This window comes from Macadamia integrifolia, chromosome 13, assembly GCF_013358625.1.
Source record: "Macadamia integrifolia cultivar HAES 741 chromosome 13, SCU_Mint_v3, whole genome shotgun sequence".
NCBI classification, from domain to species: domain Eukaryota; kingdom Viridiplantae; phylum Streptophyta; class Magnoliopsida; order Proteales; family Proteaceae; genus Macadamia; species Macadamia integrifolia.
Genome location: NC_056569.1, coordinates 28077273 through 28089048, shown reverse-complemented (window position 1 = coordinate 28089048; position 11776 = coordinate 28077273). Strand labels below are relative to the sequence as shown.

Genomic DNA, 11776 nt, shown 5'->3' with positions numbered 1-11776 from the left:
TCCAGTTTCGCCAGTCTGACAGATCTCTTTCGGAGTATTATACTACTTTCAGGGGAATGGTTGAAGAACTTAATGTTTTCCAGCCCTTGACCACAGACATTGACAAATTGAAGGCTCAGCGGAATGAGTTTTTTGTTTTCAAATTTTTGGCTAGTTTGAATAATAATTTGAAGGAAGTGAAGGGCCATTTACTTGCAGGTGATACTGTTCCTACTCTGAATGACACTTATTCGCAACTGCAGCGAATCACTTCATCAACTAAATCTGATTAGTCTTCCAAAGACAATTCTGCCTTGCTTACCAACCGTGGACATGGTCATCGTCATGGTCGTGGATCGGCTGGTCGGGGTTCTAGTGGACAACCTTCTGATCGTGTAGCCCTCCAGTCCACTTATTGCGGGAAGCCCAACCATACTATAGAGACTTGCTGGGCAAAGCATGACAAGCAGAGTGGGCAACCCAGTTAGCCAATCATGCAGTGTCAGATGATGGTACTGACACAATGTCTTCCGGTGACGCTAAACTAAGACCTTCAGGAGATTCATCTACCAGTCTGCGCGATGACATCAATTAGTTGCTTCGGATCTTGCACACGCTCGAGGCATCCTCTAATACATCTAATGGTGGGTCTGCATCCGCTGCCACCTTAGTTCATGCAGGTACCTCAGCCCTTCTTACCACTACCTCTACCCCTTAGATCATTGATTCAGGTGCTTCTGCCCATATGACTGGTAAGTCATCACTTTTTAAAACCTTATCTTCTAGTACTAGTTCTACATCTGTTATTCTTGCCAACGGTGCTTCTACACCGGTTCTCGGTCATAGTACTATATCACCCACATCCTCATTGAATTTATCTTCTATGTTACATGTTCCACAATTCCCATTAAGTCTTCTTTCTGTGAGCCTGTTAACTAGCTCATTAAATTGCTCAGTAACCTTCTTTCCCTCTTACTGTGTTTTTCAGGATCTTCACACGAGGAAGATGATTGGTGTAGGGTGTGAAAAAGATGGTTTATATTATCTCAATTGTGGTTCTACTTCTTCTGCTGCTGCTGCTGTTGCTGCTGTTGGAGATGTGACTCCTTTCCAATGGCACTGTCATTTAGGACATTTATCTTTAGCTAAGTTGAAACTTTTATTTCCTAGTTTTAAGTCTGTGATTAGGTTAGAATTTGAGGCCTGTGAGTTGGGAAAACATCACCGTGTCTTTCCCATCTCGCTCTATGTCTTGTAGTCCGTTTTTATTTTCCTTAGTCCATTCTGATGTATGGGGTCCTTGCAGAGTTAGTAATAGATTTGGTTTTCGTTATTTTGTGACTTTTGTGGATGATCATTCTCGCCTTACATGGTTTTACATGTTAAAGGACAGATCTGAATTTTTATTTGTGTTTCAGCAATTCTATAACGAAATAAAAACTCAGTTTGGCATTTTGATTAAGATTTTTTGTTCTGATAATGCTTTAGAATATGCTCAAACTGATATTTCTGATTTTTGTGCCAACCGTGGGATGATACACCAAACCAGTTGCGCCTATACCCCACAGCAAAATGAGGTAGCAAAGCGCAAGAACCGGTATTTACTCGATGTAGCCCATGCTATTATGATTCATATGCATGTTCCTAAACATTTTTGGTGTGATGGGGTTTAACTGCATGTCACTTGATTAATCATATGCCATCTTCAGTGCTTTCAGATAGGTCCCTTTTTTCTGTTATGTTCCCTGCTTTTCCAAGTTTTCTTGTTCCTCCCCGAGTCTTTGGCCGTGTGTGTTTTGTCCATAATTTGCATGTGCAAGTAGATAAACTGTCTCCTAGGTCTACTTAGTGCATTTGTTTGGGTTATTCACATACTCATAAAGGGTATAAGTGCTATGACCCTATTACTCACAGGAACTTTATTAGTGCCGATGTAACTTTCTTTGAAGGCACATCATTCTTTTCTCCTCAGGTGTCTCAGTCTAGTATGGAGTGGACTTCTCCATCTCCTCCACCCATTCCATCTCTCATACCCTTCCTTGATGTGCCCAGTGCCAGTGACTCACCTCCTCTACAGGTTTATCAGCGCTAGAAGAAGGTTGGACAGCCGAGTGGAGAAATCAATACTCCAGATGATTCACTTCCTCCACTGCTGCCTTTCTCTGGTGAAGCTCCTCCTCTTTCTCCGCCTGATGACTTATCAATTGCTCAAAGGAAAGGTACACGTTCTTGCACTAAAAAATCTATGGTTGTGTATCCTATTAATAACTTTGTTCCTTGTCTCTTTTGTTTCCTTGTCTCATCTTCCTTCTCCCATCCATGGTCTTGCTTTGTCACTTTCTACTAACCCTATTCCCCGCACCCATAATGATACCCTAACTATTCCTGGATGGAAAGCTGCCATGGATGTAGAAATGGATGCTCTCTTGAGTCGTGGTACATGGAGTCTGGTAGATTTGCCTCCTGGTAAGGATTTGGTAAAGTGTCGCTGGGTGTACACTGTTAAGTATCACTCTGATGGCTTTGTTGAGAGGTTGAAAGCCCGTCTGGTTGCCAAGGGGTATACTCAAACATATGGAGTTGATTATTTTGAGACCTTCTCCCCGGTTGCTAGACTGAACTCTGTTCGTCTACTTATTTCTCTGGCTGTCAACTTTGATTGGCCCTTGTTTCAGTTGGATATCAAGAATGTCTTCTTGTATGGTGATCTCCATTAAGAAGTGTATATAGAGCAACCTCCTGGTTATGTTGCTCAGGGGGAGAATACAGGTCGTGTGTGTCGCTTACACAAGGCTATCTATGGACTTAAACAGTCCCCTCGGGCATGGTTTGACAAGTTCAGTGCTACCATAGTTACTTGTGGATTTTCTCAGTGTTATTCTGATCATTCTGTCTTTGTTCGTCGCAGAGGTGATAAACTGGTTGTCTTGGTAGTTTATGTTGATGATATTATACTTATTGGTAATGATGAGGCATGAATTTCAAAAGTGAAAGCTTCTCTTCAACAACACTTTTAGACCAAGGACTTAGGTCAACTTTATTATTTTCTGGGGATTGAAGTGATCAGATGGAAGAAAGAGATTAGTCTATCTCAAAGGAAATATGTGCTGGACCTTTTGTCTGATACTGGTATGCTTGCTTTCAGACCTGTTGATATCCCTATGGATCCTCACTAGAAATTTGGGGTTGATGATAGTGAACCCCTCCAGGATGTGCATCAATACAGGAGTTTGATTTGCAAGTTGATATATTTTACTGTGACACGTCCGGACATCTCCTATGTTGTTGGAGTACTCAGTCAGTTCATGCAGTCTCATCAGAAAGCTCATTGGGATGTAACTGTCCGTGTTCTTCGCTACCTGAAGGGTGCTCCTGAAAAGGGGCTGATCTATTGTCCTAATCGGCATATAAAACTAGTAATTATTCTGATGTTGATTGGGCCGGTTCTGCTAGTGATAGGAGATCTAGTACGGGTCATTGTACATTTGTTGGAGGTAATTTGGTTACTTGGCATAGAAAGAATTAGACTACCATTGCCCGATCCAGTGCAGAAGCAAAATACAGTGCTATGGCTCATACCATTGCTGAGTTGATGTGGCTACGGTCTTTACTCTTGGAGTTGGGATTTCCCGTGACCAAACCTATGAAGATGGATTATGACAATCAAGTTGCGGTGTACATTGCTAGCAACCCCGTCTTCCACAAGAGGACCAAGCATATAAAGGTGGACTGCCATTTTGTTTGTGATGGTGTTCTGAAGAAGCTGATTGAGACCCCTTTTGTTCCTTCGTCAGATCAATTGGTCAATATGTTCACGAAGTCTCTGTTTGCTCCTAGTTTTCGCAATAGTTGTACCAAGCTGAGCATGAGTAATGCGTATGCTCCGGCTTGAGGGGGAGTGTTGAGACTGACGTTAATCCCTATCGGGATTAGTGCTAGTTCCTTGGATTGATAGGGTCAATTCTATCCTATCGGTCCAGTACTTTTAGTTAGGGTTACTTCGAGTCTTGGGGCTATTCTTGTATTTTCATTCTTATGAAAGAATATTAAGGTTAGGGAAAATCTGCGATCAAACCATTTTGGTAAGATCGCAGGTCTCTTCTCATCTTTTGGGGAGTCTCCTTCGGTTGTACCTCTCTCTTTTCTTTTTTCTTTTTTTTTCTTTTGGTTTGATTACAAGGTATCTAGGATTGTAACAATGTCTATTGTAATTGTATCAATTTCCCCAGTAGGGGAAAAACTTATTCTCAAGTTTTGTAGAAGGGTAGAAAAGTAGAAATATCAAAACTTGGAGGGGTGCTTGCAGTTTCTTATCTTATATGAAACTTCGATGTTGCATGTGTTTTGAAACTTATGAGGAATAACAAACTCAATAGGAGGGATGTTTCACAACATGAGAGGCCGACTCCATGTCATACACGGTCACATCTTATTGCACTTGAACAATTGGGGTTTTATCCTCGTAATGAACGACCAACTTCTCTTCTTTTATTGCCATCACTTGTGGTTTTCCCTCAGTTGACTTTGGTTTTTCATTGTGGACAACAAGCACTTTTGTAGGGACATCTTCTTTTGGCTTTGAGAATTTCTCAGTGACCTAATTTTTAAGAAATAACATCTCTCATATGTGAGAAGGATCTTGAAATCAACTACACCATTTTGCACTTCCAATTATTGTCGACCAACTTTAATGATGTGTTTGGAAGAACCAAACATCTCACAACAAGCACCATCAAAGTATTGAGAAATAAAAAATTTGAAGTGGTAACTTTAGCAGTTTGAAGAATGATACCGAAGTGGTGAAAACTTGATATGAGAGAGAGATTCCACAAAGTGACTATTTTAGATATTTGGGGTCAACCATAAACAAGGAAGGTGAAATAGATGAATTTTCTCACATAATTAAAGTAGGATGGATGAAGTGGAGAGGTGCAACTGGGGTATTGTGTGATTGACTTATTATTCTAAAGCTTAAAAGAAAATTCTACAGGACTGTTATAAGACCAGCTATGTTGTATAGGGCGGAGTGTTGGGCAGTCCAGAAGGGCAACTTAGATAAGCTGAGTGTAGTAGAGATGAGGATTTTGAGGTGGATGTGTGGCAAAACTAGGAGAAAGAGAGAGGAATGAAAGGATAAGAGTTGACTTGGGAGTGGTCCCGATTCAGAACAAGCTCCAAGAATGCCACTTATGATGGTATGATCATGTTCATCGGAGGCCTTGGGATGCTCCTATAAGGAGTGATCAAATCTAGTGGTAAGGAGCTAGAAGAGCTAGTGATACAGTGGGAAGGAAGAAGACAATAACATAAGGGGGGGAAGGGAATATAATTCTTGGAGAGAAAGCCATAGATGAAGTACTAGCCTGTGATTTGTTGAATGACTTTTCTTGAGGAGAAGGCCGTTGCCTATGGAATTGGTACCTCTGGGAAAAGTGTTTGTTAAAGTATGCCAATTGTATGGCCGTTTCAAACTTTCCTAACCCTAATATGCTACCTGTACAACATCCTCCCTTATAGGAAGGTGACTAGATGCAACTTGTGAGTGCACTAATTTGAGGGTGCAAACCATTGCGGAACTGTGCCACCAATACTTTATCACACTCAAAAGCAGAACGAGTGGAGAAATAATAGAATTTGGCAATGAACTCTTCAACTGTCAAATTTTCTCATTTCAACTGTGCAAACTTGAGGTGCATGCGCTGTTTGTAGTTAGGGGGCAAGAATCTCTTGGTCATGATTTTATGCATTTTAGGCCAAGTAGTGACTAGTCCAATGCCTCAGGTTCGTTCCGTTGTTGTTGCTTGACTCACTAGACTTGGGCTGTGCCTTTCAGCTTAGCTTCTACAAATGAGACCTTTATGGCCTCAATCAACCTGTGCTATCTAAAAATTGTCTCCAAACTATATATCCAATCAAGGTACTGTTCTAGATTGTTATCTCCATAAAATTCTTTCAACTCCATAGTCATCATCGACCAACTCCATATGGTTGTAGTGGTGGCTGTGGTGGTGGTGCTAGAGGCAATGGCGCAATATGAGATGGGTTCTTTGGAATGGAATTGGAAGAATCCCTAGATTGCATTGCACTCTTTTCTCTATCTAAAGCCACCAGTCGATCAATAGAAGTTTGCATAGATTCCAGCATTGTCTAAATGGAATTGACAGCGTTAGTGAGGGCATCAATTTTTGCATCACTTTCACCCTTATAGGAGTTGAGCTGTTGGAGAACTTAACTATTGGCTACCATGGTGAATATAAGAAAGAGAACACTCAAAGGGTAAATGCAAAAATAGTAAATAAATAGAAATCTAGGAAAGGATGGCAAAATTGTAAATAACTGAGATTCTTAAGTGAATGGCGGTATTGTACTACTGAAAATTCAAATAGGAACACAAGAATAGTGCAACGTATGAAGGGGCAGGAGTAAACGTGGGATATGAAAAAATTAATGGCAAAAAGTTAATAAGATGTGTTGGAGGGGTAAATATGGAGATGGGGTAGGAATATGTTAGTCATTAACTCATTAGTCATCATGAGCAATGAGCAAACAAGAGAAAAAAGGACCTGTAAGTTATCAAGAAAAAGTGAGCAAATAACTCATGGCTTTAGGAATCAAGAGGAGTAAACAGAACACCAAAGAGATTAGTGCAGTGTTCTGATTCTCCAAGTTGCCGTCCGTTGAGAGACAAGGAGGCGCTGCAAACTTTTGCTGTTGTGTGGGACGAATCTGTTGAAAGTTCAAACAGTTGAAATGAAGCCAAGAAGAGCTTGCTAGTCTGCAACTTTGCATGATGGTCGAAACAAAGAGGGGAACTGGTAAGGGAAGAGAAGAGGGGAAAGATGGGAGAGTTGTTAATGCCTTTCACGATTTTGACTTTTGAACACCTAATCTGATTTTATTTTATTTCAGTTGACTCACTGATTTGTGGGTGGTCCCTATTTAATCAAGTAAACTCTTTTGATGGAAGATATGATTGATTTCAATTTGATTACTTCTCCATCACTCTAGTGGCCATATAATACATGGCCTGAATTCATGGGCATGTATGTTGATTGTATACTTGTGTTGTTACCTCCGAGCATATTATATTTATGGGAGAATGTTTTCTGTTGGGGGAGTGTAGCGCCTATGCCCATACACAGTAGGGAGTGAAATGACACTGCCCCCACTCCCCCAATGAAATGCCTAAATCCCACCCTGCCAGATGCCCTTGTGTGCCCTCTCGTTGGCCCCTTCCATGCTCGTGCAGGGGCCACTCCCCCACAGAAAGAATCTCCCTATATTTATATATGAATGTGCAATGGATTTGCTTTTGGTTGTTGTGAACTTGTGATGTACTTCATTTATCAAACAAAATAAATTGTGATTGTTTTTTTCTCCTTGTTTTCGAAATTCAGGTTATTCCTATTATTCTTCTTCTCTCTTCATTGGATAATCTGTGACTTGGTTTTCTTAAGTGATTGAAATTGCTGCTTCGAGGTCCTTATGTGTTTTTAACCTATGCAGGCATCTGATGTCAAGAAGAATATTTCCCAGTTTTCTGGCTTTGTGTGGCATGAGAATGAGGTAAAGAAATTCATATCCAAGGGAGGGTTCAGATTTATCCTTTATTTTTGTTTTTGCCTTTCTAAGGCTATTTTTTTCTTGTTAGAGGGCTAAGAAGTAGAGCATTTACTTTGACAGCTAGCTATTTTGATAGGATTATAGGGTTCCCTTTTTGGATTACCAATCGTGAAGCACATGCCACATGAACTTCTGTGGTTCTCTAATTATTAAATTTTTAAGGAAGTGCAGGAAAAGCAAAGGATGAAATTAAAAGAAAAATTTGACAAGTGTTTTAAGGAGAAGTTGGTAGAATTCTGTGATGTGCTTGACATATCTGTTGTGAAGACAACAACAAGGAAGGTATGTCAATTTATTACTCTATAACTTTTCTCTAGAAAGTGTTCTGTATAGAAGATCTAAGTTCTTGGCCCTTGAAGCCTAGAGGCCCTAGACTGTTTGGAATTTTGAGGCCTAAACGATACACTCTTAAGTTCATTATTATTCATGGCCATAGAGCCATGGTCATTGGATATTGCTGTAAGAATGATTGTATTTTTTGAATTGCTCAAACTGGCCATCTGATGCAGATAGGCCATAGACCCGAAGTCTCAAAAATGCTACTGATTGGCATATTGCCAAAGACTCAAACCTAGAATCATACATCCAAGAACCCTTATGCCAAGGCCAGGCATGCCTATGTAAAATGGCCAAGTTTTTTGCTAGTGAATGGGCCTAGCTATCCATTAGGTGTCCCAGCAGTTGCCTTGTTCAAAACACAGTTGTCAAGGTACTAGGCAACCTAAATCATTGGAGGGGCCCCGGATGCCTAGGTGATACCTAGGCCACCCAAGGCTATGTCCAGCAAGTGGCGCCAGGATGCCTAGGCACTGCCTAGGTCTAGGTGTGATGCTTTGACAACTATGGTTCGAATTGAAATGTGGAAGGACACACACGCAGACACTCATTTTACTCTGCAGAATAAATGGAATTGTCATTTTAGAGCCAGAAGCTGAGTCTGGCTTTTTTATGTTGATTTTCATGTGCAGGAAGATATTGTTGTGAAGTTAATAGACTTTTTGGCATCTCCACATGCAACGAATGATGTTTTACTTGCAGAGAAGGAGCAGGTTTCTTTCCCCCAGCTAGAACTTTTTATTCAGATGTATTAATCTTTTGGAAAGTAGCTTTTCTGCTGTTGGCTTATTTTTCTTCTCTTCATTGTGATACAGCCAAGTAAAGCTAGAAAGCGCAAGAGGTCTGTCAAGGGAACTGCATCAAAGCCTGGTGGTTCTTCTGCAAAAGACTCTTCAGGGGTATCCATCTTTCTTTGTGAACCCTATAGGATTTGCGTTGGCACAGTGAAATTTTGTACCTGAGATCAAAATGTTTTAGTGTTTTAACAGGATATCTATTGATATAAAATGTAGATCTGATGAGCTTATTTAAGAGGTTTCTAATATTCAATGGATTTGGCTCTTTTCTTTATTTTATTGTCTCTAAAAGTGGATCCAAGTGGTGAGATCTTTTGGCAAAGTTATGGGCATATAAATAAAGGGGAAAATATTGTTATGTTGATTACTGGTCTACAATATGGAAATCTATTGCAGAATTCATCGAACACTTGCTCATCTATCTCTGTACATGCGTGTCATTTACTTGCAATTTGGGTCTTAAGAAATGTTTAGATTGTTACCATCAGGAATGATATATTTGCTTTATGAAAGATTTCTGTTGGAAATGGAGTCAGAATTTATTGAAAATTGAAGTTTATGTTATAGTATTTGAAAGTAGAACCCATACTAAGAGCTAGAGGAATGAAAATAATTTTAGATTTTATTTTATTTGTTTTTTATTTTTTTTAACACGAATTTTGAATTCATGATATGGTATTATGCATGTCCTGGTTATTTGGAAAGGTGCAAACTATTTATTGTTGTTTGCTTATAATTTTTCTGAATTGATTATTCCACAGAAACAAAGGAAGTCTGGAGACACTCCAAAAGGGAAGGATAAAGGGAGTGCCCTTGACACAGGAGATGAGTCTGAAGAAGAGGAGGAAGAAGAGAATGATAATGATGTTCCAGATGAACCTCAGGAGGTTCTTGACCATTCTGAGAATGAGGATAAGAATGAGGATAAGGAAGATGAATCTGTAGAGGAGTCTGAAGAAGATACGAGAAAGCGTAAACGCAGTTCAAAGAAATCATCATCGAAGAAGGAATCTGCTGGGAAAACTAATATGAAGAAATGTACAACCTCCACAAAAGCTACTCCAACTATTCTGCCTAAGAAAACCCCAAGCAAAACAACTCCAAGCAAATCATCTTCTAAGAGTTCTAAGGTTGATGACAGCATTGATAAAAGCCCGAAGGTGTTTTCAAGAAAGAAGAAAAATGAGGAGACCAGGAAAAGGGCCTCAACCCCAGCAAAATCTGCCACCAAAGAGAAAGCTGGTAATACTCACTAACACCCCTTCTTGCCCCTACCCCCTCTCCCAAAAAAAAAGTTGTGTATATATATAGAAACTCTTCTGTTTTCTGTTTAGAAAAGGGGGGAGGGCGTGGGAGGGTTCCTCCATCAACTTCTTGTTCTATTGGATATCATTCTAAAGCCCTATAACATAGAATTATTTCCTTGTTAAGGCATTATAGTCCTATTCCTGCTTCCATCCCAAAGAAAGACCTTTGTACTGCATTTGTTTTCTTTCTGATAGAGAACCATTATGATGGAGGGGCCAGTAGGGGTAGGAAAGAATTCCCTCAAATGGGTCTCAGAGCTGCAGGGGGAAGGGAACAATCGCACAAAGAAGGGGGGGAGGAGAATCACTCACACATGCCCGCAGGCTCCACAGATATTCAAACTCAATTCATCTTTTGTATTATCTAATTACTCTATCAGTTACAACATATTAAATAGGCAAATAAAAAACTCCAACATGGAAACAAATCCTAAAAGGAAACTAGTTCAAAACGAAACTAGGAAACCAACTCTAAATAGGAAACTAAATCTAATAAATTAATAAACTAATATCTCCTACGTATCCTACTTGAAATAAAAGATTACATAATATTCCACTACTAGACCAAGTAACCAAATATGGATCTGGTTCATCTCTCACTGGATACCCAGATGGGTATGGATCACTCCATGGGTGCGTATCTACATCACATTATTTCTTCAGAAAATCTATATGAAGATGTTTTTCATTCAAGCTTTTCAGTACTTTGCTCTGAGAATCAAGTCATGCTATTATCTTAGTCTTTGTACAGACAGCAACATGGTGTAGAAGCTGTGGTGGTGGTAGTGATGATGATGATGATTATGATTACGCCTTGAACATGTGTATTCTTCCCGAGAAACAATACCTGAAATTGTCTGTAATTTTATGTAGGTCTAAAGGTGGTGAAAGGGAAGGATAAATCCAGAGAGGGAGAACCTGGACCAAGTGAAGATGAACTAAGAACTGCAATCTGTGAAATTCTGAAGGAAGTTGACTTCAACACGGTTGGCTGCTTATACTTAATCCTCTGTAGACTGTTTAATGTAGAAAGCTCTTGTTGGGGCATCTACCCTTCCCTCTCCTGTGATATCTACAATCAAACAGTACTTTTTATGGATGAGTTTAACCTTTTTATTTTTTTCTTATTCCCTGCCCCCACCACCACCGACCCCCCTGGGCTTCTTTCTTTTACCTTTGCTAATTAATGGGTTTCCTGCCCAATAGAAAAGAAAAAAAGGGGGGGAGGGGGGGAGGACTGCAGCTGCAGGGCAGCTTGTTGCTTCTAAATTGTTCTCAGCTTTGTATTTCCATGATTAGGTTTTTGATATTCCTTACTATCTAGAGCTAACTTTTCTTTTTTCCGTTTTGTTGCTTTACTTTTTTAGGCGACATTCACAGACATTCTCAAGCTGCTCGGTACATACTCCTGGTTTTTATGTATCCAGTTTATTAATATTTTGTTTAAATGGTATAATATTGGGGCGCACTGATTGAGGTATCAAATTCTACTTGCCTTCAGCTCGGCGGTTCAAGATGGATCTCACACAGAGAAAGTCGGCTATAAAGCTTCTGATCCAAGAAGAGCTTACAAAACTAGCTGATGAGGCAGAAGATAATGAGGAGGATGATGGGGAAGGTGATGAAAAAGAAGATCAACCAACTGCTGCTCAAGAGGTAGAGGCTTGACTGTTTACATGAGACATACATAGGTGAGCAATGGTATGCTTTCAAATATCTGGTCACACCCCCCCC

The 11776-nt window shown here is 40.0% G+C and overlaps 1 protein-coding gene across 1 annotated transcript in view; it reads left to right on the top strand.

Annotated features, from left to right (window-relative positions):
* Positions 1-11776, top strand: part of LOC122059152 — an 18359-nt gene that overhangs the window by 5746 nt on the left and 837 nt on the right. Inside the window, exons 4-11 of the mRNA XM_042621838.1 lie at positions 7486-7545; positions 7774-7884; positions 8571-8651; positions 8754-8837; positions 9497-9977; positions 10916-11028; positions 11410-11440; positions 11544-11733. Coding sequence (XP_042477772.1) covers positions 7486-7545; positions 7774-7884; positions 8571-8651; positions 8754-8837; positions 9497-9977; positions 10916-11028; positions 11410-11440; positions 11544-11710 — 1128 coding nt within the window. The 3' untranslated portion in view covers positions 11711-11733. The remainder of the gene's footprint in view (positions 1-7485; positions 7546-7773; positions 7885-8570; positions 8652-8753; positions 8838-9496; positions 9978-10915; positions 11029-11409; positions 11441-11543; positions 11734-11776) is intronic.